Source organism: Falco cherrug, chromosome 8, assembly GCF_023634085.1.
Source record: "Falco cherrug isolate bFalChe1 chromosome 8, bFalChe1.pri, whole genome shotgun sequence".
In the NCBI taxonomy this organism is placed as follows: Eukaryota; Metazoa; Chordata; class Aves; order Falconiformes; family Falconidae; genus Falco; species Falco cherrug.
In genome coordinates, this window is record NC_073704.1 from 13,564,942 (window position 1) to 13,591,354 (window position 26,413).

The following is a 26,413-nucleotide window of genomic DNA, read 5'->3' on the forward strand; positions in this document are numbered from 1 at the left end:
CAAATGCCGTGTTCAGTTTTGGGCCCCTCACCACAAGACACAGAGGTGCTGGCGTGTGTCCAGAGACAGGCAATGAAGCTGGGGAAGGTCTAGACCACAAGTCTTATGAGGAACATCTGAGGGAACTGGGCTTGTTTAGTCTGGAAAGGAGAAGACTCGGGGGGACCTTACTGCTCTCTCCAACTACCTGACAGGAGGCTGTAGGCAGGTGGGGGTTGGTCTCTTCTCCCAGATAACAAGCAACAGGGCAAGAGGAAACGGCCTCAAGTTGCACCAGGGGAGGTTTAGATTGGATATCAGGAAAAATTTCTTCACTGAAAGGGTGGTCAAACATTGGAACAGCTGCCCAGGGAGGTGGTGGAATCATCACCCTTGGAAATGTTCAAAAAAAAGTGTAGATGCGGTGCTTAGGGACATGGTTTAATGATGGACTTGGCAGTTCTGAGTTAATGGTTGGACTTGATGATCTTAAAGGTCTCGTCAAACCTAAATGATTTTAAGGACCAAGCTATGCAAACAATTGAAGGGACTGGCTTTCACAAATACTTTGATTCACAGTGCCAAACTGCTCACAAACAAACTCATTCTAACGCATCTACTAGCTACACATTTTTCCAGAAGCACACCAAAAACCAAAGCTCTTACATTTCAACAGAACCTGTTGCTGTACTGTGTTTTTTGAATTAAAGACATCATAAAAAAATGTCATTTTGAGTAAACATGGTTCAGGTTGCATTACCATCTTTAAACAGGAAATCCAGAGCCATTTTTAAAGAGAGAGAGAGAGAAAGGAGTATGAAAGAAGATGCTATGCATATAATTTCTATTCCAACAGTTTTAAGTAACTTATAACTAAGAAGGAAATATTGGCAAAGTTAAAAATCTAACCATTTAAAAGTTGTGTATGAGAGAGAACGAAAAAAAATATCTAAAAGAAGAAAACTTGACAATAACTAAAGTTTGAAATCTTTACAATTCAGATGTTTATTACCTTCTGTTAGAAGTAATCCATGATGTGTTCCAAGGGCTGCCTGTAATACAGTCTTTCCACTAAGGCCTGGAAGCCTTTCCGGAGTTATGGAACAGGAACCAGCCTTCCAAACATAGACCAGGCCTCTCTCTTTGGCTCCTTCTGCCTCTTCTGAGCTACAAAAAGATTGGAGGAAATACAGAATCAGCTTGAAGTTTGCTGTGGTTCAGTAATGCAGTTTGCTTTTCACCTGTGCAAGAAAGGCTTTGTAAATCAGGCATTAGTTTTAATTTCCAGAAGTCAATGTATTTCATTTACAATTTGGTAATCTTGATATAAATGTTATTTATATTAAAAACAAGTATCTTCTATTTGAAGTCATTAGCTTTCCTTTTCATTTCTAATTTACTGCATGAAAAGCAGTTGATCTTGTCACTAGTAAACGTAAAGATACATTTATTCACAACTGACACAGAATTTATATTACATATTGTATTTGTTGCTCACAGCAAGATTGAATTAATATGTAATTCTGTCATTATATGCTGAGGGACATCTTTGCATCAGTTCCACCCACATGTAAGCAACTGTGTTCCTACCTGAACAGTGAGATTTAGAATGTTAAGTCTTCCTGCATTAGAAAGCAGAAGGAATATTTCTGGTTTATGAGGTTTTATTCACATTTTGTATTATTCAGCTTTTGGAAATCAAACGCAGGAAAACCAGCCTTACAAACACGTTTTTATCAGTTGCACAGAACACCAAATATGCTGGAAATAGACATAAACATCTCAAATAACATTTGTTTTAAAAATAAGTAATTAAGCAAAGGATGTATTATGTGCACATTTTACTGTGAACCAGTTACTCGTGTTCACAGTGTCTTCAAAATGTTACACCTGTAAGAGCTCATCCTTTATATACATATTTCTACCTTTACAGAGAAAAATGAAGTGGTGGGTGGGTGTCCCCCCCTCCTTTAATTATTAATGAGCTTCTCAGATTGAAGTGAGCCAGTCATTCAAATCAATTGAACCAAGGGAGGAAAAACCCCAAAACATCCTGAAACACAATGGAAGTATCTGGGCTTGCAGGAGCGACTGGTGCTATCCAAAGCTGGTTTAACACTTCAACACACTCTGGGGTTTGAATGTTCAGTCAGCAACTTCTCCCTCTCAGCAGAAAGAAATTCCTCGGAACTTTGACAACAAGCACACAGTTTTAACAATTTATGGAATCACTAGATTTAAACAAACACAAGAAGTTATTTTAAACATCAATATAGGCTGACAGCATTTCAAATTAAATTAAGAGTTTTCTTTAAATCTATTTAAAACTTTATATAGAATAGATTGTTATCCACCCTACAGGAAGAAAGTAGGTTTATGTCCTTATTTGCCAACAGCCAAGTCATTTACTCTCCGCATAAATCACTTCTTGCAGGTTTGCATGAACCTGTGAAGTACAATAAGGTAGCGAGAAAAGCTTTGATGGCATGGCAATTTTTGTCTAGAAGAAAGGGCACACGAAAATCTAATGTATTGCAAAACCGAAGCAAACCCAGAAAAAGGTAGCCTGATAGGCCACACTGTGGACAACTTACGCAAGTAGCACACTCAAAAAGCCGCAAGGCCCTATTCATGCACACTACTGATTTTTTTTAACTAAAAATTTTGCTAACTGTGGTGCATAGGATGAACAATACCTTTGCACAATGTGCCTCTGAAACATTCAAGATGACAATAACTAAGAGATGAAATTATTTCTCTTGGCTCCTGTGACCATCCCTAATCTCTCTTCTTTTCCCACATAACAGAAAAAAGAAGGAAAAAAATGGAAAAAAGAAGACAAGAAAAAGGTGACGATAACTCCTCTAAAATTCAGGTCAGTACTTCAAACAACTTACATAGTATTAAAATGCAGAGTCCATCTTGTATTTTAAATACTTCTGTTTAGAATAGAAGGAAATTAAAAAGGAAATAATCAAGTAATATAAGCCAGAAAAAAAAAGTTAGAAAAATCCAACATCATAGTTAGGACATTTACCTAAAATCAAAAGATGGATTTTACTGAGATGGGTAAAGCACACCAAGGAACACAAAACAATAATATGGGAAGTTTTCATCAGCATACTGTACATGAAATTCAGTTCAAAGCCTGATATTTACCCTTTTATCTATTTAATAAGCCTTCAGAGAACAGTGTAAGACAAATTTGGATAGTCACATACTACTATTTATTACAAGACACTAATTTTCGAACCCCAAATCATGAGATATCTGTCAGGTCTCTTAGTAGAAGAAACAAGGAGCAAAAGAATAGTCTACTGCAGGGCTATTCATCCAAAATCAAAACTCACAGGTGCAGGTAACATATGATTTACTGTTCACCAGTTACTTCCAAGTTTCTAGCCTATGGCTAGCCCTCCGTAAGTTACAGCAACTTAACGAAGCTGCTGTTGTAGTAAGTTGAGTGTTCCACACACAACTGAAAAAGAAGTTAAGTTACCCCTCTTCCTCCCTTTACTGTACAAAGAGGATCCTGACGCCACTTAATTTTACAGGACAATCAATCATGAGCTGGCATATTTCAGGGAGTCTCTGTGGCTTCACCTAGCTGCTCATTCTCACCTTCTTTCCTGTGAGTCCATCTGTCAGTGGCAGCACTCCATCACCACTAAACCATTCCTCTTTCAAAGGGAACAATGTAATTTCCACCAACTGTAAAACAAACAAAACAGCTATTTAATTGCAAATAGCATTAAACCGGAAAAAAAAACCCTCCACCACAACCAAACCAAGAAGCAAAGCTTTAGATCCCATGTTAAATACATAAGCACTTCAACAACACTAGGATAGGATAGTGAAATATTTAGTTCACTCACACTGAGCTGGCAGACAAAAGCTGAACAGCCAGACTTGTCCCACCTACTCATCTAACAATAGGTCTATTGTAAGGACAGACTGAACAAAACCTAGTTCAAAGACAGAAATTAACATCAGTGTCTTTCTGTAATTCTCAGTATACCACTCAAGAAAAATCAAATTGATCAGTTTTCAGCTTAATATAAGATAGAATTCTACGCTCCAATATAAATTTATAAGGATGTATATTTGTATGAGCAGAAAATGGCAGAGTTGAATTCATAACCATACTCCTGAACCAAAGTACGTATTAGCATTAAAAGGTACAGTTCTATTAAAACCTGTGCAGAAATGAAGAAAGCCAATTAAGAGTTCAGAACATTTCTTCATGCAAACTGGTATCAGAGTATCTATGAAGATATGGTAAGACCATGGAAAGCAAGGAGAGAAAAGTGGCTGCTCTATTTACACTTTTATCCTTTCAGATTTTGAATTTTGCAAGTTCACCCTCACACCTTTCCATGTTCATGAAGATAACTTCATATTACTTGTGTTGTAATGAAACAAAGCTACAGTTAATTTTTGCTTCTTATAATCTGTTTGGCTTTTTAATATTGAAAGAATTGTAATTTTCCTTGATCTACTGCCTTACTAGAAGTAGTACATTACTAACATTAAGTAATGTTATGTTACTAATTAAGTAGCACATTTCATTAATTACATTAATGTATGTATGTAATCATATTTAAATAAAATAAGTTTCATGCATACATTATTTAGACCTTTTGCTTTATTATAGCTGCTGTCTGATATCCAAAACCAGAAAATACATTATTTAATATAATGGTCTTTTAAGACAATACATCTCCAAGAATAAAATCCAGAATGAGTAGTCTGAAGTTCTTACATACAGAAAATAGAAATAACATATGTCCAGTCTTTATTACAAGAGACAATATATGCAAACCTGTAACTTGCATACAGAAGTTTCAATTCACACTTGGAAACAGTAATCAAGTTGACAAATAATTGAAATAACTATCACAAATCCCAACACTTTCGCTAAACTGCTCTGAATAACAAAGTACCAAGCAGACCTTTACAGACAAACAGAAACACATCACACCAAACATTTCCAGTTTTCCAAATAGAGGACGCTAAAAATAGTGATTTGGGCTCCAGCACTGGCAACAAACATATCACAGAAAGATAAAGAGCCAAGAAAATATTAAACCAAATCAGTATGATAGAGTGATATGCACCTTGCTCAAAAAAAAAAAACCAAACCAAAAACACACACCAAAAAGAAAAGCAATCAGAGGATATTTTCTAGAAACAGAAAGCCACACTTGTTCCCAGAAAGATACTGCTTTCAAGCCACGTCTGTCTCTCCTTCCTCAACTACAAAAAAAGAACAGGGGGAAGAGGAAAAAACCCACCACAACCATAAAACTTTTTAAAATATTAACAGAGTTAGTCTCTGTTATATAATACAAATATAAGGGAACTGGCATGCAATACGTAAATCACAGGTGTGGACAAAATATCAAAGGAAAATGGAAGTGCATTTTTGGAAATCCTCAGTGATCTGTTCTTGCTCAGAGTAAGTATACTTGGAGTTTTATTTTTACAGCCAACTAAACCCCACCTAACTCTAAAATTCATTCTCTTAAAAAAGCTGGCACTTCTCTGTGAAGAACTCCAGCTTCTTATATAAATACCCAATTAATCAGTGAATCAAGGAGATGTGAGCTTTCAGAAAGCCAAAGTATCAACAATTGTATAAATTACATCACATATACTTATTCAGGATCAGGTAAATGAGGCTTAAAATGCTTGGCTTCCATATTTTGGGGATTTAGATATTTTTTTTTCCTTTTAAGGGCTCAAAGAACTTTCATTTTCATGCGCTTCAACTGCACAACAATTTACTGTCATTCTCATGAAAACTTCTGATTGTAACAAAACAAAGTTAAAGTCAGGCATCCCATTAGTGGTTTTGCAAGATCTCCCTTCAAGATCAAATTGAAAGTTTAAGTAACTCAGAAATCTGCAACACTGGTGAATTAGAAATTAAGAGAGTCATACGATTGTGGTGATACATTATGTTTTATTTACAAAAGCTTACACTTTAGGTTGCATTACTAAGCTTTTACATGTATTATGGAAAATCATAGCCATGATTTTTTTCCACAACTGAGACACCTTTAAAACATTTTAGAAGTAATTTTCAAGTTCAGTGCAAATTTTCATGCACTGTAGGAAACCACAAGATTATTCCCATTTCACAGCTAATATAAAATACAAGTGACGTGGTCACAGCTACAAACTAATTATAAATAGAAAGTTTCTTCCTCTCAATAGGAATATGCAATTTTCTTTGCTGATTTTCACATTTATATAATAGTATGTTGTAGCATTACATATACACTCTTTCTTTTCCACTAAGATTACCTGAAATAGCTTAATGTTCATAGAATTTCATAAAAAAACTTTATAAAGGTCATAGAAGAACAGCCATGCACAATACATCACTCTCATGGTATGGAAGATCAGTATGACACCAGCATCTACACTGCTCTGCCCATACATTTTATCTTCTACATTTTTGCTTCAACACTGCAAGAGATAAAAAGCAGAGTGCCAAATAGTGCCAAATTATGAAATGGATTTGTGTTACAGACAGATGGTCACTGGCATGACACTGACGTCACTTTCCACTTACAGGGTAGAATGCTAACTCAAATTCTCCACAAAACACAGCCACACCATTGTAACTGCTATAGCAGGGAATGACATGGAGTAAACATTACCTTCATTACTATGGGACTGCGTCCCTCAGTGGACATTGACCATTCTTTAATATGCAACATACATATAAAACCGATCTAGCATTCAGCGCTGAACAAGAACAACTGGTATGTCCCTGGCTTTCAGAACTACTAGAACTCCCATCAGTCTCATGTGCTTATTTACCTGCTACAGTTCATAAATACTACAAACACCTCTACAACATTCAGACATGTTTACTTACATATTTACAAACATATTTTTAATAAATTTGTCCATCATACTTACCGAAAACTTACACTACCAAGACTACAAGTTTGTTACACAAAATTATCTACTCAGGTTCTGAAGGAGGTTACCTCCAAGCTTCCTAATTCAAAACCAAGTTGTCAACATCAGTCTCATCTACATATATATCATTACCGGTAACTGTGGTTCACATAAAATGTGTTACCAGTTGAAGAAGCCCTTGTGTTTTGGTGAGCACCGAGTGGGTACAACCACTATTTTTAATGTTGTGAGATTAACAACTGCTCAGAGCAAAACAAAACTTGCTAGTAAAAGCAGCGATCCCTTTGGAAAACGGCTCAAGGTTTTGATGCCAGATCCAGTGAATGAGAGATGGTAGCAAACAAGGTATAGCAGTAAAGCAGTTGGGGAAAAACAAAACAAACCAAAACAAACCACAAAGAGAGGACCTAGTATCAGCTAAAAGAACACAGCTGAAAACTGCTGTAGCACGCAATTAATCATTTAGAATTTACCAAACTCTTACGAGGCTCAAAAATTTCTGAATGTCCCTTCCTCCTCTTTTTCTTTTGAAATAACACCTTCCTAATTTTGCTCATGTTCAGGTGCTTTCCCTTCTGAAAACGGTTAACTCCACAGAAACTGAAAGATGGTAAGTATAGCTGTTTTTTATAAGTTGCTGCACTACAAGAGCAGCGATCAGCTTCCAACACCTACGACTATGCTAGCTGCTCTCCAGGGCCTCACCAAAACGTTTTGCGCTGAAGAGGTCTGCAAGAGTGACAGCACGCTATGCCACCGGTACGCGATACTGCGGCCACGCCAGACTATCACGTAACAGACTCCAAAAGTTGAAACTGCATTTGCTCCTGAGTAACCAAGTTATGCAAAGAGAAAGGATTTTGAAAGAAAAGTGGGAGAAGATAAAGGGCGCACTATTCAAAGTTTAGGTAGCCTCTTCCCATCCAAAGGGAGGAGTCCTTTAGGAAGCTACAGAAATAAATCTCAACATCATTGCTCTACCAGCCCCTCCGAGGCGAAAGGAGCTGGACAGCCCGCACCTCCAGCCAGAGCCGTGCCGTAGCCTCTCCGCCAGCTTCCCCGGGGCCCCCTCCCGCCCGGCTGCGAAGGGGCCTGCCCCGGCCCCCAGCGCCGCACAGCAGCACCGGCCCTGCCCTGAGGCGCAGGTGTGCGAGGCGCGGGGCCGGCCCGCGGCCCCCCGGCCAGCCAGGCCCCCGCCTGCCCTCAGGGGAGGGCAGCCATCGCCCTCGCCGCCCCTCGCCCCCGCAGCTCGCCCCACCTGTTGCCCTGCGGCCCGGCCGGTCCCCGGGCAGCGGCGCGGAGGGACGCCCAGGCGGGGCGGCCGGCCCTGAGGCGCCGTCGGTGGGGCGAGGGAGCGCGCGGGTGACCAACGGCAGCGCGGGGCCGCGGGAGGAGCGCCGCCCGCACCGCACCGGCCGGCGCCCCACGTGACGCGGGCCCCGCTCCTCCCCGCGGCACGGCGCGCTACCCCCACCTCCCCTCCCGCCCCGCCCCGCCGCCGCCGCCGCCGCCTCACCCGCGCCGCGCTCTCCCTGCCCGCCGGCCCCGCCGCCCGCTCCCGGGGCGCAGCGCAGCCGACTCACGCGGGGGCGCGGGGCGGGGCCTCCGCCGCGCAGGGGGCGGGGCCCAGCGTCCCCCCGCGCGCGTGCGCACGGACGGCGGGCGGCGAGGCCGCGGCCGGGGGGCGGGCGGTGGCGGCGGCGCCGACGGGTCCCTGTCCGGGACAAACCGGGCAGAGAGCGGCCTGCGGGGGGCCGGCCCGGCCTCCCCTCCCCCGGCCTGGAGGGCCAGCAGGCGGGAGGTGGCGGGGTGCGGGGGGGCTGGCTGGCTGTGCGGCGCCGCTGTTACGGCCTCGGCACCGGCACCGAGCGTGCGGGCAAGGCACCTGAACTGAACGTGCATTGAAAAGTATTAGAGGCGCAACTAAAGAGCAAAGCTGCGACCCGCCCCAGGAAGCTGATCAGCAGCTAGGGGGGTTCCCTGGCCGGCCGCCCCCCCGCATGGAGCCTCTGAGCAAAGCCCGGCCTTCCCGCAGGGGTCTCCCAGGTGCGCAGAGGTGTGAGTACTAACTGCACGCACACCCCATGTATGATTTTATCCACGCGTAGGTTTTGCAGAATATGTTTAAAAGTCATAAACCTATATGTGTATATGTACACTACATATACACACCTATATGTCTATATGTACACTATACACACGCCTATATGGGTATATACATACCACAGGTATGCGCTTCTACAAGTTCAGTAAGGTGTTGCCTTTCATGTTATGTCAGCACCTGGTAGGCTATTTCTTAGATCACCTGAACCTTTTCTTTAAAAACAACTGTTCTGAAAACAGGTACAGGCTCTCCTTTATAAACTCTCACATTTTCTAAGGAAAACTATTGAACATTTTTATTAGTTTCCTCTGCTAACCAGAACTAGTATTCCATAATTTTTTTCAATACCTAGAACCAATTGCCATGCTTGCTTCATTTTCCAGCTCTTGCTAACCAGCACAACTGACTTTTCCTTGTAAGAGAGCAATTCCCCCCTACTACCTGACACAAAACGTACCTAACATTAAAATGAACACTCTTCGTATGAATCGATACGTGGATTTGGTTATTGTCTACTTTTTGTGCATTTATCTTCCCGTTCCTTTAAAATGCAAGTATTATTTATGCTTAAACATATCTTTAAAGTCCATTTGTGTAAATATGGTCATAACAATACAAAATATTTTCCAGAATAAGCAACTTTGCACAGATGTGCGAATGATGCTTGCGTAACCAGTTTATTGCTGAGTATGTCGTGTCTAGACAACCTTTCTCATGCCTGGACAGCACATCCACATTACTGCTGAATTGTCACGGCTCAAAGAATACATGGAAAAGAAATAGCAGACTGAAGTCCATGATGATAGCTGTTTAGTAAATTATGGCTAACTGGGAAGTGCAAAGGAAAATAATGTGAAAGAAATCAAGCCTTCCAGGTATGTTAGCTTCTTCTTGCCATGCAGAGGCTGGGTAGTTTGGTTGCAGTGAGACACAGAAATTGTTCCTGCATTCCCAGGACATTTTGGCTTAAAAAAACCCCTTCTGCTCAAGGAAAGAGCGTTATTCTTAGACACCAGAACAATGAAGCAAAGGGAAGATTTCACATCATGCATTCAAGTGAAAACTGAGGGATGTAAGGGGTCAGCATAAGAATTCCACAGTATGATGCCTGCTCCCTCCACCCTTGCCTGCATTTTCTCGGTGTGGGTTGGGTGTTAGTCCTAGGAAGCTGCACAGCGAGTCCTACTCATGAGGGACTGAAAAAAGGGGACTTTCATCTGTACAATTCCACTGTAAGTCCACTGTGCATTGCCTGCTTAGTACATAATTGATGCAACCTATTTTGGGCTGGATTAATCAGTTTCCTCTGGCTATTTTAACATGTGGACAAGACTATTTTCTATCAGCTACAACTCATTGCATCCCTTAGACAAGTGATCCAACAGGGACAGAAGCTCCCCATGCTGACATGGCCACCACATCATGGCTAAGAACATAAATACCACAGCAAGGACAGTCAACGTACAGCTCCTGCAGAAAGCACAGCTCAGCCACACTGCTCAGATAGCTGAACTTGAAGCCTAACGGCTGAAGCCTAAAGCCTGGTGTAGTAACTGCGTTGCAAGACATGGAGGGAAGTCAAGGTCTGTTCCTGTACCAAACCTGTCACTTCATTACCTGACATATTACACTGAGAGTTGCTTAACTGGAATACATTTGTATGAGCAGAAAATCTGGATTTATTGCTTAATTCTTTAACTTTAGGTATGAAAAAACGTTGGCTGTTTTTGGAGGTCATGTGCCAAATGAACTGAGATCAACGAAGCTACTCCAGGGGTGAATTTGGATCATTGCATGTTGGACTTTCAAAGAAAAACTGCAGAAATCACAAGACTCCTTGAAGCAGGGACCTCATGTGAGTCATACAAACTGTTACTACAGATGGAGGGATGAAGAAGAGCAAAGGACAAAAAACCGAGATACATGTTAATTGAAAAAGGACAACATGGGAGACATGCTGTGTGTAAGTGCTGTCAGACCAGGATGCTGCAGCTGCTGTTCAGAGAGAAGGGGCTCCTGACATATCCAAGACCTTGGGCACATGGAAGTGGCATCTACAGCAGAGGCATTTAATATCATACTGTGATACTTCTGCATTGACATGGGTTAAGCCTGGGTTCTTCCGCTTGTTTTGGCAGTGCAAAACATTCACATTTGCTTCTAACCAGACAGCATCAAACTTTGCAGCTTCAGGCTTGTGAAGCTACTGCAAGAGGACTCCGTGCCTTAAATGACAATAAATGTGTTTGATGTGATGAACGAGAAGACTGCACTCCGGCTCCATGCCAATGAAGGATTGTAAAACAGGGAGGGAGCCAACAACCTACAGTTCTGGAGAAGGCAGCATGCCATAGATTACAAATCCTGTTACATTTGAGTCAAATGATAATGCAGGCATCCATCCAATGGAGCTGCTCAGAAGGAGCTTGCAGCCTGCCTGTCAGCCATTACTACTGGTTTTATAGTTGTATAGTTTATGGCACCGTTATGCAGTATGGGCCAAATTAACAAGCTGTGTAAATTATATAGTGGTGAGGAAGCGAGTTGGGGGTGTGTTTAAGGAGGAGAAGGCATAAATTTAAACTTCCTGAAATTTCACTCCTGCATTTGGTTTTTAGTCCCTGCCCTAAAAGGTTGCTGTCTAGAGAACAATAAATCAAGGGTAAGAGAGAATTAACATGTATTTCAAATTATAATGGTAGAAGCATCCTCTGCAGTTAAGGCAGTTTTATCTTTGTGTGATCTCAGAGTGAGCGCTACCATTTACCAAGACAGGAACATAGAGACAGTTGCTCCCCTTACAGACGGAGCTGTGAAACTGTACTCGAGATCTGTGACTGGTGGGGGGGAGATGAAAATGATGTGAAGTGCTCAAAGCCAGTGCAATCAAGGAGAAAGGAAAGAATCACATCAGTAAAGTGGTGGTTTGCCAGCGATATAGTTTGCCACCTTTTCCTGCGCCAGCTGTTGGATGTAACCAGAGCACCCCCTCCTCTACCCTCACTGCAGCCCCTGCAGCTCTACACCTTCCAGAGCTGGAGGTGCAGGACACAGAGGCCCTGGAGTTACATTGATCCTTTCCAGGGGCAGGATGGTGCGGAGAGGTTCAAATGGGTGAGTGTGCGGCATCCATAGTGCCAGACAGGAGATATTTATTTCATCCAATGATTATTCCAGCCATGAATCAGTATTTAATTACTGAATGACATGCTAGTAGTTTCTTGTTCTATCCAGCAATCTAAAACACATTCTAGTTTCTTTGTGAAGCAGAAACAAGGCATCCTGTTTGGTGCTGCCACATCTTAGGTACATGTGGAGCAGCTGTGTGAAGGATCCTGTGCAACTGTGTACAAGGGGATCAGCAGGTGAGCAAGGACCACGGGTGCCATTCTTGCCTTCCCAGTGCCTGCTGAAAACACCTCTTATGGGAGATAAAGGCAAATCAAAACTCCAGCTTTGTCTTTAATCAGGTTATTTACAGAGCCCAATCCCAATTTTCCAGGGCACTCCTCCACCACAGCCATGTAGGCTCCACAAAGACACTGCTCCTCAGCAGCACACCGGGAGGTTGTCTGGCTCTACCAGGGAGGGAGCGAGGGTTTTCCTTGAAATGAGGGATCCCTGCGTGATGGAAAAATTGGGGATGAGGCCATGCTGCCATCACACAGGGGCAGGAAAGCTGTGAGAGGGCTGAGTGGGAACACTGCCCAAAGCCACACTCTAGCAATATGATCAGCAGGACTGTGCTACTCTAGCCAGGCAGGCTGGCTCCTGTTTCGCTGATAATGAAGACAAGATGGAGATGGGTTTGTAATTCCTTTCTGAGCTTGACCGGGGTCAGGGAGAAGCCATAGAAATTTTGCTTGAGTAAGTGTTGAGCAACCCGGAAGACTGTTAATGTCATGCTGAGCACTGAGGAGCTTCATGTGACCTTCCACTCTGCCCTGATAGGACCAACGGCCAGTTGGTGGTATTGAAAGTGGTCAGGCTGGAGGCAGAGGAGGGAATGCCCTTTACAACCATTTGGGAAGGTAAGACAAAAAGAGATTCTTCAAACATCAGTGAAGAGTGAGGGACATCATTCTTGGAGAGCATTTTTTTTAACCTCAAAAAGCTCCATGTGATGTCTTCTTGAGTCCTTTTTTGCCTACTTGATGTGCCAGCTGTCCTTCTCCTAAAACTCAGTTTCCTTATCCCGTCATGAAGGAGGTCTTTGTCCTGGGCAGGCTGAGCATGCAATGGACAGAGGGGGAACCTGCTGGCCGATATAATCCCTTGTAACGTATTCATCCGAGCTTGGGATAAGGAAAGTGCCGGCTGTAGCCAGAGCATGTCCTTTCTAGCAGTGTAGCGGCCCACTTACACCTCCTGCCTGCTGCCTGCTCCGTAGTCACTTTCTCACTCCCATTTCTATACACTAGCACTGGACAGGTTTTGCTGCTGTTGCATTGGACAGTTGTGGACTCTATGTGCCCTTTGAACCAGTGTGTCTGCTTGCTGTTATCACAAATGGTGCCACTTTCCTGGCTGATACCTGGAGCATTACAGATCCCAGCCTGAAGAGAAATGCTTTCAATAAAACTGGTGTTTAATAACATCTATCATAGCAGCCCAGTGAAAAATTCTTTCTATCAGTCAACTTTGTAGAACTCTGGGCAAAATGTCTGCAGCTTTCTCAATTTCTTTGAGAAAGAAATGCTTTTGTTTAAGTGCTTGATTTTGGCTGAATGTATTTACATGTCCCTGCAGACCAAGTTCACAAACTGCCTGGTTGATTAAGACTTCTATTTTTATCTGCTCTACAACCCCAAGAGGATCATAATCTGGTTTCTTCCGTGCACAGAAATATGCAACCTTTGTGCCAGTCCAGTATTAGTGAGAGCTATCAATGTAAGAGGTCACACATACTTTGTTGGGGTTTTATTCTTACTGCAGTTCAAAGCTAGGGTTGATCTTGTCACTGTGGGGATGGAGAGTCAGGGAACAGATGTGCCAGCTTTCACAGAGCAGCCCTAGCATAGAAGAACTCTCATACCAGTCAACTCAGAATAACGAGAGGTCAGTGGACCCACTCCAGGTTTTGTAGCAGTGTAATTAAGATAAGAAAGTTTACAAAGTCCTTAGTCCAATTCTGGGTGAAAGCAGAGAGGTACCAAAATATGCCTATTTACAAAATGACTTGTGTTGCAGATTCCTGTACACTTATTTGCTGTGATGCTTTTGCTCTGTGTTTACATTTGTAGCCCACCAGTAAAATAAGCCTTAAAAGCTTTATCTACACAGAACTAATGATGCTCTAAAGATCAGTAGCACCCCTTTAACATGCTCTACTGGGCAGGCTGAGAGCCTTAACTTTGTTCATTATGGGAGCAAACAACGGTGACCCTATGAAGCGTCTACTTTAAATAGATCTTTTGTGTAGTGGTGAGCTTTGCAGCATCTGACACCTCAAATTTACAGTGTAAGTCAGTAGCGCAAACAAAGCACAAGATTTATTAAGGTGGTGCATTCTTTGCTACCCTGGAGGAATGGCACCCCCCTGACAAAGCTGCTTCACCCCAGGAAACCCCACAGAGACAAAATGTGTTTAAAGCTCAGTTCTGGCTGCAGCACCTGACACCCCAGCAGGGGGTTGTAGAAGCAACCAAGTGAGCAGCAGTTCCCAGAGGCCTGATTCAGGCACAGGGGCCGAATTCTCCATATTACTGTGGACCCTCTGTACTGCTCCTCTGGAGCAACAGCTCTTGGTTGTATGGGCTTTTTGAGGTATCACAGAGCCAGGTTAGCAAATGGGATCTAGCCAGAGTATCTTTACTGGTTTTGTAGGCAATTAGGTACAATGTAGATCATGTTTGAGGTTCATACTGCCATGCACTGGAAACATACTGGTGGTAGTTAAATGGACTAGCAGTACTAGAGGCAGCATAGCAGCAGCAGCACCAAGCTCTGTGCAAGAACTAATTTACAATCTGTGCTGTTCCCAGTAGTTGGGATGCTGAATCAGGCATCCTTTAATGCTCAGCTGTCTCAGTATTGACATATGCTTAGGCCACGGCTGTGTAATACACTGTATCTCGCTGTAGGGCTTTTAGAACCAGGTAAAATTGTTATGGTCACAAAAGGCAAAGTGCTAATCCAGTATAAATTTGCTTTGCCAGCATGAAACTTTTCAAATATCTTTTGCAAATTGTTGGAAAAACAGAAAGCAGCTTTTATCCAGGACCAAAACTCATTTGGCCTCCCATGGCCAGCCCAAGCTCTGTATTGTATGCTTCAGCTAATTCAGCAGAAACAAGATTGTATGCCCGTGCCTTATATGAATAGAATTTGTAGCACTGTGTGGTCTGACAGTAAACTAATTTGGTTTTAATCAGCAGGAAAAGGTGATTCTGGAGCATCTCAGAGGCTATCCTGCTATGTCAAAAAATGAACTAAAATCTGGAGTCAGGGACCTCTGTTTTTCTTGAGCTTTGGGGCTTCTCTCTGTGCACAGTTTCAGCATAACAGCTGGGTCAGATTCTTCAGCAGTGCCAGGGGTCCACAGGTGGAGCTGGGATATTCCATATCCTCATATCCCTCCTCTGTACAGAGCTGCGGCAACTATTGTCTCAAACCTAAGGTAGCAAATGATGAAGCTGTGCTTGCTCTTCCCCCACAAAGACTATCTCTGAGACTTTCTGCTGAGAAGCTGCCTTCATGGGTGTGTCAGCTGGAGCCTGCTCTATCATGAGAGGCCCAGCGCAAGGCTGAAAGGCTCAGAAGGCTGTAGCTTTTGTCTTAGCATCAGTCTGTGGTGCTCTGTGGTCTACACAGAGGCAGAGGCTCTTCCATGTACTGCCCCCTCCATCACCACAGCCTAGATGTGCTGAGACTCGGTGAAGGCATATCAGCACCTAAAGACCAGGACCACAGTTGCAGTGATGCTTTTAGATGGTTAAGCCAAAAGAATAAATGTGCCAAAGTTGTATAAATACAAAGAAGTTACGGTTCACTCAGTAAATTCATGATCTCTGCTCTTTCAGTTTTAAACCAGAGAAAGTAACTAATATGCTTTCTCCAAGCTAAAAGTACAGAGCTAAATTCAGAATTCAGCTAGCATCTATAATTTCTTTTGACAGATTTTTACACCTTGATATTGTGAAGCTGGAAGCTGACAGAAACTCAGCTCCTTCCTCAGCATGCACACACACACCCACCCCCCCACACCCCCACACCCCCCACACACCCCAGTTTCTCCTAAGGGGCCCTGCTGAGGGCATATGTCAGGAGGTGGATGGGAGAAGGATGAGAAGCTCAGTGACAGGCTGGGGGCTGCGGCATTCTGGCTCTGGGAGCTCCCAGCCCCTGTCTCTTGGCATTTGCCTTGAAGAAATTATTTCTCCTCAGCTGAGAAGCTGTCAGCTGGGAACCGTGAACTGCTATTTCTGACAGAGGCAAGATCCCACCTCAGAGAGAAGGACGCGTTCCTGCCAAGCCTGGAGCACTGATGCTCGCTTCTCTAAGGAGCCTTTCCAACCTCCTCCAGACTCAGTAGCTGCCGCTTCTTACAGAACTGCCAAGTCTGGAGTATTTCTCCTCAGTTTTTTATTTTCACTGCCTTGCTGTGTGCACTCTCTCCTTCCACTTCCAGCAGTGGTTAAGTTGATCTTCCTTTTGTGTTTCTCCAGCTTCTCTGCTCAATCATTTGAAACATGCCAGCATAGTACTTCTTCATTACATTGTCCAGACCAAGGAGACACTAACATTTGTCTTGGAATACATGGTGAGTTGATGTTTTTCTAGCTTCCTGTGGAGCTGGTACTGGGAAGTATGGGGAAGTGGCTGCGTAATGAATTTACTGCATTATGAGACATCTGTAAAGAAACAAGTTGTAATTCTTTAGTGCAGTGATTGATTTTCCTTCTTGATCTCCTCCTTTCCAGCCACACAGCCTTACTCTTTTCTTTCTGTATATGCCACAGCTGTATGCAAAAATTATTCCACATCTTGCCTCTGCTAGGGTGGCAGACACTATTTTCCTCCATTTCTGCCCTGACAACACAATAAAAGCACTGTTCGTGAGCCACAGCAAGGATAGGGAGTAATGATACAAGCTCACATCCCAGCTGGGGTCAGATTTGGCTGATCCCACTGGCTCACCATGACCAAGCTGCAGGTTGCTTTCATGGAGAGGGGAGGATGCCAACAAAAAGTTCTCTGCATGAGTCTTGTTACTTCTGTTGCTTTTGCTGATAGCTATCAACCAAATTATAAGGAAAATATACAGTCAATGTCTTCTTGCAACAGCTTTATGACTAATGCTGGCACAAGTATGGATTCTGTTAATGGTCAGCTTCAGGTCATAAACTGCTAGGATGAGATAACAGGTTAGCCAGGTCCGTGATCTGACCCAGCACTTAAGCATATCCTCGTGTGCAGCATCAGATCAGATGTTTGCCGAGGTGAAAGAGGCATCTTTGTAGTGCTTGCATATTTTTTCTACTTAGAGAAGAGGCATTCTTGGTAGAAGCATTTTTGCCTCAAGTTCTCTTTTATTTAGTGCACAGATCTAGCACAGTACATGGGCCAGCATCCTGGAGGGCTTCATTTGTGCAGCGTTATGGTAAGTTCATTAGAAGACTAGTATCCCTTAAAGCATGAGGAAGTGTTATTTTCCACCATGTATGGTCACTATAAATTACTTACTAATATTTATTTATTCCATATATGACAAAAAATTGGGAGAAAATCTGCCTTTGACAAAGATTTAACAACCTCACTCTCAATCTCCAAAGCCTTTTTTCAGTTAGTCCCTCTTCCCATGTCCTCAGCCTGCAAGAAGATATTCAGCTTTTGTGAACGATGACATCTTGTGGCAAGAAAATGTCTCAGCACAAATCTGTATCCTCTTATCATTAGAATATATTATTCATCTCTCTAATTAAAAACTCTCAAATCTCACTTTCTCCTCATCTGGAACTATCTTAATATTTACAGTCATTGAAATATCTTCTGTTTCTACCACAGCTTTTTGGGATTGGTTGACTGGACTTGAGCACAGCAGAAGATGTATCCTTACTTTATAGACTAATGTTATAGTAGTCTCCTACTCTCCTTTGTATGCATCTTCACATTTAATCAACTTTCAGGATTGTTGCTGCACGCTGACTTAAGGTTTCAGTGCGAATGTCCTCAGTGAATGCCTGGGTCCTTTTCCCGAGCAGCTTCAGTTAATTCATGTTACAGCTGTCAACAATAACTTTGTATCTTATCAAACTGCCTATTCATCTGACTTTGTCAGATCTCTCTGAAGTTCCTCACTGTCACTTCTTATCACAGCTAATCTAAATACTTCTGTCATCTTCAAATGTTGCCACCTTGTTCACATCTTTTTCCAGATAGTTGTTAAGCAACACCAATTTTAATGAAGTTTCTTGGGGCCTCAGATTTTAAACATCCTCAGAGCTCAGATGCATCCAAGATGCAGTGTTGTAGTTTTGGCACAGATCTCGAGGGTCCTGCTACCAGGCGGGCTTGTAAAGCACATGGAGTACACGGCTGTAACGTACTCACTGGCATTTCTGTGAATAAACACTAGCCAGCTGTACTGCTTTCCTGTCTGCAATCCTCATTGTCAGCAGGAAATAAACTGCAAAATGATTTACTGCTCCTTTAGGGGGGGTTATCTAGCTTGCTTCATTTTTGCTGGCAAATTTTATTGTTTTTTTCTCTTGAGTGGTTCCTATCTAACATGATGCGAGTATGCAGAATATTACAGGGACACTTTTCTGGTACAGAAATGACCTATGGGTGTCACTGTTTTTCCTCCTCTTTCATTGAACTTCTGGTAAAAAAAAATATTTTTTCTGGTGAAGTCCAATTACTTTTGCTGTATTTCGTTTCTATCCACTGTCCACCTTCATACCTTGTCTCAGCCCAGCTTGTTTTACCCTAGGCTTATTTACACTGCCATGGTAGTGGGAGTTAGATATTTCTTTCTTCCTGGCTTTCTTGCTTGTTCTGCTTTCTTGCTTGCTTGCTTCATTCATCATATTTTACTTGCTATATCTGTTCAAATCAGGTCCTTGTGTTTTCTCCCAGCTTGAAGATAACAATTCAGACTGTCAAGGAAATCAGTTCACTGGTCCAGTTTATCCTGGGAAGAGGTGGTGTAGATCTCCCTCTGCTGGTGTAGCTGGCTCAAATGGGCAAAACTTCCAGCTCCTTAAACCTTCATTTTGCTTGCTGTACATCTTTGCCTTGAACACTAAAATCAGAATATCTGCTGTTCTGAGAGCTGGAGCTGTGTTTTGGCATGTTGAACTTGTTCCTGCAATCACTAGTCCATTTCTAAAGACAAGTTAAATTTCCAAAATGTGCACTGAGGGACTGTGCTGTAACTGCCCTCACGGCCAAATATTCTACCCAAAAACCTTCAGAAAGCTGCAGGGCAGTAATACCGCACCACAGTTTTCTCTTCCTCAGCCAGCTCTACTAATTTTGGAGATTTTTACTGTTTTCTTACTTGCTTGGTCTCTGTGTGGTTCCAGGAGTTCTCCTTAAGTTCAGAGCTAATGTATCAATGCAAAGTCACACGAAATCATTTCAGGTTTTTGTTGGCTTTTTCTAGCTCTTCATGTTACAGTTTTTGCATGGCCTGGCTTACGTCCACCAACAACACATTCTTCACCGTGATCTGAAACCCCAGAACTTGCTCATCAGTTGCCTTGGTGAGCTCAAATTAGCTGACTTTGGTGAGTCACAGTTTGGATACTGCTAATATATCTGCTCAGACCAAAGCTTTAGCATGCATATAGATCTGTATCCACAGCCAATTAAGGCACAGAAGCATAACCTCTTACTGAACTTCAGGAAACTATTTCTGTGGTCAGTCCAGCCTTTCTTGCATTTATAGCGATACGTGCAGGGAGCAACCTCATTTAAGTCAGAGCAATTACTGCTACATAAAACTGGTTCCAGAGAATTGATAATCAACCCCTCTATGTTCAGAAAATGTAACATGTAGAGTACACATAATGTGCTGAAACAAAAGGCTTTTTTGGCATTAGTTTGGGATGGCTGCTTCAGTCACAAATGGTAAAGCCCTGCAAAACACAATATTGTTTTATCTGATCTGCCCCAGCGATATTCCAGACACACTTTCTTTGTCAATTGCTTGTAAACTGTATTGGGATGCTTGTGTTTAAAGATCGAAGAGTAAATAATGTCCTGTTTCAAATTACTATCATCTATGCACTATACAGATAGGACTGTCCTAATACAGCAATCTTTTTTATTTGCAGGCCTTGCTCATACCAAGTCCATCCCCAGACAGATGTACTCCTCTCTGGTGCTGTCCTCCTGACGTGTTGCTTGGTGCTACAGACTATTCTTCTGATCTTCTGATTCTGACCAATTTCAAAGCATCTGGGGTCCATTGGGAAAAATCATCTTTATGTGATTAAATTAAGTCACTGTAAACATTAACACCTGTGAGCAGAAAATGGGTGAGCAGTGGGGAGTTTTGTTCTGTTTTGTTTTGTTTTGCCACTGGGTTCATAGAAGTTTTTGGGAATGATGCCACTACATCTCATCTATGGATTTATATAAGCCTCATCTGATAATTTTTATGAGATGTGTACATCTCATTTGGTAACATTTATGAAGCATTTTCAGGTCTTGCAACGAACACCTTCACTTAATGCACATACTGTTTTGTGTCTATGTGGTCAGCAGAGTCAGCAGTAGCTCTCTACAGCAATGGCTTTGTGAAGAAACAATGGATCCACAACTGCACCAACAATTAACTTTGGCCTCGATGACAAAACATGGCATTAAAGGGTTTCTGAATGGGTCTGGAGGTAGAAAGGTGTCTGAGATTTTCATTATTTCTGTGATACTTTGTCCTTCTTCTCAAAGAACCTATCTCAGATGTACTCTGCATTTCATACAGGAGAAAGGCTGTGTTCTGTTAAAGTCTTGTTACCTTACAAGCTCTATCCCATAATCTTAATGTGGCTGGGAATCACAGGAAACAAGGCACACGTTTGCCGAGCTGAAGGGATAGGGGTGTCTGAGAGCAGGCAGAAAGCAGGAGAGGATGAGGGCTTCACAGGGGTCCCACTGGTCCTTTTGGGCTGGTCTTGATGTGTAGCTGGGCCCTAGGGTTCATCTGCCTTCTGCGCCAGCCTGAGCCCACTGCCACCAACAGCGTCCAGACTTACAGATAACACGCAGCTCATGGAGTTGCAGGACAACACCCTCATTCTGGGCAATTTTACATCACTAGATTGTATTGCTGCTTCACCCTTTCTTCAAACCAGTTATTTCTGCCTGTGCCTGTCACACCGGGACTTTTCTTAACTGTTGTACTGGGAAAGGGTGGGAGTGCAGGAGGCTGCAGGAAGAGGGCTAAGTTTGCAAACAGCAAAGCTCCAAGCCTTCTCAGGCTGTATACCCCTCCAGAGATACGTGGCTTATCGGAGGCTGTGATGGCCTAAGTCTGGAGGGCTGTTCAGGGAAAAGGCAGTTTTTAGTTTGTTCACCTCCGTAGGCCTGCTGCTAATTTAATTGCTTTAAGATTTCTCCAAGGAGGAAGACCTTGCTAAATTCTAATGGCTTCCAGCTGCTAAGCCAATCTAAACAGTCCTGTCTTCTCTCCCCACTACCTGTCACCTCTCCCCTCCAGACAGTCTCTCAGGAATGTCTGCTGAGTTTGAAGATGATGCCTGCCTAGCAGATTGGAGGGTTTGTATTAGGCAGATGCTGGTATAAGCCTGTTTGTTTTTTCCTGATAGCTGAGCCCTGTCCAAAGCCCTGGCTATGCACAGAAAGCCTGCTATTTCTGGCTGTGCAAAACCAACATGCCCACTACGTAACTCTGCTCTAGTATAATGAATAGCAACACAGGAGTGGTATACAAAGATCCCATCCGGCACTCTGACCAGCTCGCACAGCACAGTACTCCCAGTCCCACTGCACTACATTCACACTATAGGCATCTTTGTTATAACACCTCCTTATAATAACAACATTCAAAGTGTTTCCCTAAAGAAAGATGTCATGCTGAGAGAATAGAGAGTACTTCAGTAAGCTCTATTCAGGAACTTCCTCTAACAAGAGCCATTTATTATCTTGATGTACACTGCATTTAAGTTCAATTTTTGTCTATTAGGAAATAATGTGAATTCACACAGATGTTACTTGTCTATTGGGAAGAAAGGGAAAAAAACCCCTGTGTCTTTTGGATGCTGCAATTTACATGAAGGCAGGTCAGAATGCCCTTGGTAATGGCATGAGACAGTGGGTGTTAAAGCCATTGGTTTAAAGAAACCAATTATAACAAAATAAAACATTATGGCAATTCATGCATAGTGTGCTTGAGCAGCAATACTGTCAGTGGGAGGCACATGGGAAGTGAATGAGGCCTTGAATAGATGAAGAAAGAGATATAGAAGGAGACTCTTGCTCTTGGACTAACTAGAAAAGCTGCTTTAATCTCTCTGTATCTTTTTTCTCTCTTTCTCCCTCACTATCTCTTCAGGACTTTAGAAGATTCAATTAAGGGATTTCAGGGAGACTTAATGTTTCAGGGAGATCACACTGCATATCAGAATGACTTTTTTTAAAAAAAAAACACCAAGTGCTTTATGCACGTGCTGCACTAGTAGCTGCTAACATCATGAGTGCCTTAAGTAATTTCTTCTTTTCAGTCAGGCTTTCCTTGTCTAATCTTCTATTAAAAAAAATAAAAATCTTCCCAGACAGATTCATGTTGAATAGGAGTTCCCATGCAGTCATTTAACGTGGGCCTGCCAGGCCCACTACAGCCTTCTCCCCAGTCTGGTTCACGTTGCCCTGTTATGCCAAACTGGGAGATACAGGCTAAGGGCTTCACTGTACAGGTGAAGAACAAGAGAAAGGATATATTTCTGGTTAAATATAAAATTGCAATCTCCCAATGCCAGAAAAACTGTGGAGAGGGAACTCTGGGATGCTGCAGAGATATCTTAGATCGTAATCCTGATGAAATTGTCTCTCTACTGTGTGATGCAGCACTGCAGACTGAGGAGTAAGTGCAGTGTTCAAACCTGCCCCAGGGATTGTAGGCAGATGCAACCGTGCTGTCTGAGCCGGCTCTGTTTATGGTCAGTAAATACCCCTGTAATTAGTTATACCTCTCCTATTACTTTAGCAGTCACTGTCTTGATTCATGTGCATATCTGGCACATGGTGAAACATCATGTCTAGGCCTTTTCCTGAGAGACCCCTCCTGCCCTAGCTCTTCTCATGGCTTCTATATGGGGCCGAGTCCCTTTGAGAAACTTGTAGACTGGAAGGAATAAGAGGACCTCAGGAATTAAATCAGAGGGGTAAGAAGGAAAAGGGGAAAAACAAACCAACAATAGCTCGAAATCTTTAGAAATATTTAAAAGTAGATGGTTTTGAATCATCCTCATTAACAGAAGGATCCTCATAATGCTGTCAGAGCAGTAACTGTAAATCCCATATCTCAGAAGGAAAAGTTAAAGCCTCTACTGAAAGGCTAATATGATGACTAGTGCTAGCTTCCAAAGTCCTGCTTTAACACATAGACAAAAATACGTGGGAAAAGAGGGGGGTGTCCAGTCAGTTGTTCTAGCTGCTACTTCTGGACTTTTTTTTTTTTTAAAGAAAAGCATATTTCATCTGGAAACAGAGATAGAAACAGTGATAATTGCCACTAATCTATCAATACAGTATCAAGCAGCCATTAAAGGCAGCTGGTCAGCCAGGTCTCACTACAGGAAACAAAAGGCCCTTCCTTTCTGGCAGTTGTGGTTGCTCTGACTGATTTGTCTTTATTAGAGGCGCTGGGGTTTAAAGGCTTCCAGAGATAATGGGAATAAACCAGGAATTCAAAAGAGAGCTCTACCAGAAGGTGCACTTGTAACAACCCACCAGTCATTCCTCTCCTCAAACTGACAGCTTCCCTATTGCTGAAAAGGCTGCTTCATTAGACTTGAATTTTTGAACTCCTTGCTCATGAGTAATCCTTAGGAAATGCTAGCTGAATCTAGGAAAAAAGTTTCTGCTGTTGGCAATCTAATCCTAGCATTTCTAGCTAGGGTATCAGAACCCAAACTGCAGGTGAATGTCAGGATCATTTGCTCCAAAAACATATAGAGCTGATTCTCTTCTCCCCACAGCTCAAGAGAACCTAAATTGCTTTGACCATACACAGTTAAACTTGTGCAATGGAATCAGTGGATTACAGCAGCCCCTGTGGTTGCAAAATAGGGTGAGCCACTGGGTACATCAGCTGTGAAAACAAGAGCATTGGTATGACACTGGTCTCAGTAGAATCAATCTGTGGGCTCCAAAATAATATCTAGTGATGTGGTAGTGCTATGAAACACAAAAAATTTATGTTACAAAAGCTTTGGGTGAAGTTTCATGATGCCTGGACTCTGTAAGAGCATATTAGACAAACAAGGAGCTAAACTTACAAAACCCAAGGTTAGGGTACAGGAAACTAAGGGAAAGTGCAGCAGAGATGTTTGTGAAAAGAGCGTTAGATGTGGATCTGCAAACAGGTTTGGCATCACCTGTTGTGCAAGGATGACCAAAATGGATACTGCAGATGAGCTGCATGTCAGGCTTTCAACTGACCACAGCCAGGTAGGAAAAGCATCTACGGTATTGCAAAAACAAGGTGCAAGGTATAACACAGCAGTACAGATGACCAGAAGAGATTACCAGTTGTTGCTCAGCAAGTGAAAATAATACTTTCAGAGCCTGTTAGACAAAGCTTAAAGGACTCAAATTTGCCATAACCAAAACTTGAAAACTTGGGATGGGGCTTAGTGAAAAGGTGGGAAACCTAAGAGAGGTTTGGAGGAAAAAGAAATACTAAATGAGCAGTTTTACACCATACAAGAAGAGATGGAAATACTTGCAAATAGGTAAGTCTACCCTGACCACAACTATCTCATTATTTTTGTCAGGAGGACTAATCCACCTTAATAAAATTAAGCACTTTTTGCAGGGTTTAGTGGGGTTTTTTTAAGCTGTCTGGTTTGCTTTGGCGCAAGTGCAGAGCAAGGGATGGCATAAAAATAAGAATACTTTAACTTCTTGTTATCACTGAGCTCTTTATGCTAATGAAATCTTGCCTCCAGTTTTCCAGTGAAAAGCTAACTGCTTCTGAAGGAAAAACTGCTCTAGTGGTTAGTGCCTCTGGGTTCTTTCTGCATCTAACGTACCCTTCAAGTCAATATAGTGTGTAGTAGTTCCCTGTTTATCTTTTCTACGGTTACCACTCCAATTTTGCACCTTTTTCCTCACAGAAAACAACCAAATAGTCCACAGGCTTCGGCCACGACCATCTTTTTAGATGGGTTTGTAACAGCATAAATTGAAAGAGACCTGGAACAAATTGTTTGGTGCTGGAAAAAAAGATGGTGCTTAGTGGGCACCATCTGTCTTGCTGGTGAAGAGTGGGGCTTTTTTTTTAGTGGATGGTGCTGATGGGAAAAAGGAGATGTATGTTCTTTGCTCTGTTTTTTTCTAAAATACTGGAGGGATGTGAATGTGAGCTATCTCTGGTCCTGCTCCCATCCTATTTGACTTGTCACCTTTCTCATTCAAGTGTTCCAATCTGTAGGACTTGGATGAGATTACTGATACTACATACAACTTGCGATAAGGGACAGCTGCAAGTGCTTAGAACAGTGCTACCAAACCAAGGGTGTACGATGGCCCTTCCCAAAGGAAACCTTCCTGACTTCCCACAATCAGTAGGGTTTTTTATGATACTACATCCTGCCTACCATCATACTGTAGAGGAATATTAGTGTTTGCTGAATCCTGTATTCATCTACATATATACAGACACCCCATGTCCTGATATGAGGTAGGTATATAATACCTACGTATCATGCTGGTAGTTTTCAGACTTGAGCTGCAATATATACAGGGTTTACCGCTGACATCAGGATTTCTGCATTTATAAATCAGGACTTCTAAGTTTCCATTCCAGCAATTATCTCTCTTCCTCTCTCTGTCCATCCCAACAAACGTATTCTATATGTCATGTACGTGAATGACTTAATACTTTGGGTTTCTTTCAGGAGTGCAGGATGTATATTTTTGAAATGATCCAGGGCCAGCTCATATTTGTGGGAACGTCTGGTGCTTATGAACAGTTGGTGAAGATCTGGGTGGTGAGTAAAATACGCCATTTCAGGGAGAGAAAAAGAATCTGTTGCTCCAGCCCTCTACTTAATTTTGAAGTCCCAAGTGTAAGTCCTGTGAATAGCAGAAATAATTTGGTCCAATCTGCCAAGTTCATAGCAGACTTTGTAACCCATTTTATATGTGGCAACTTTCTCACAGACACAGGAGTAAATCAAATTACTTTCCTTTGATGTTTGT

At 42.5% G+C, this 26,413-nt stretch overlaps 2 protein-coding genes across 3 annotated transcripts in view; one reads left to right on the forward strand and one right to left on the reverse strand.

The window, feature by feature from the left end:
- Positions 1–8,539, reverse strand: part of ALS2 (alsin Rho guanine nucleotide exchange factor ALS2) — a 43,672-nt gene extending 35,133 nt beyond the window's left edge. The window contains exons 1-3 of one of the 2 annotated variants that reach the window (XM_055718466.1): positions 8,432–8,539; positions 3,601–3,690; positions 992–1,146 (exon numbers count right to left, since the gene is read on the reverse strand). In XM_055718466.1, the coding sequence (XP_055574441.1) occupies positions 992–1,146; positions 3,601–3,620 (175 nt within the window). In that variant the 5' untranslated portion in view covers positions 3,621–3,690; positions 8,432–8,539. Of the gene's footprint in view, positions 1–991; positions 1,147–3,600; positions 3,691–6,288; positions 6,615–8,431 lie in introns of those variants that run through there. The other variant, XM_055718467.1, reaches the window with a different exon arrangement.
- A 54-nt stretch (positions 8,540–8,593) lies between these two features.
- CDK15 (cyclin dependent kinase 15) overlaps positions 8,594–26,413 on the forward strand; it is a 39,551-nt gene continuing 21,731 nt past the window's right edge. Inside the window, 9 exon segments of the mRNA XM_055718468.1 lie at positions 8,594–8,973; positions 10,724–12,384; positions 12,971–13,050; positions 16,687–16,781; positions 17,559–17,621; positions 19,629–19,752; positions 20,302–20,341; positions 20,343–20,430; positions 26,113–26,202. Coding sequence (XP_055574443.1) covers positions 12,227–12,384; positions 12,971–13,050; positions 16,687–16,781; positions 17,559–17,621; positions 19,629–19,752; positions 20,302–20,341; positions 20,343–20,430; positions 26,113–26,202 — 738 coding nt within the window. The 5' untranslated portion in view covers positions 8,594–8,973; positions 10,724–12,226.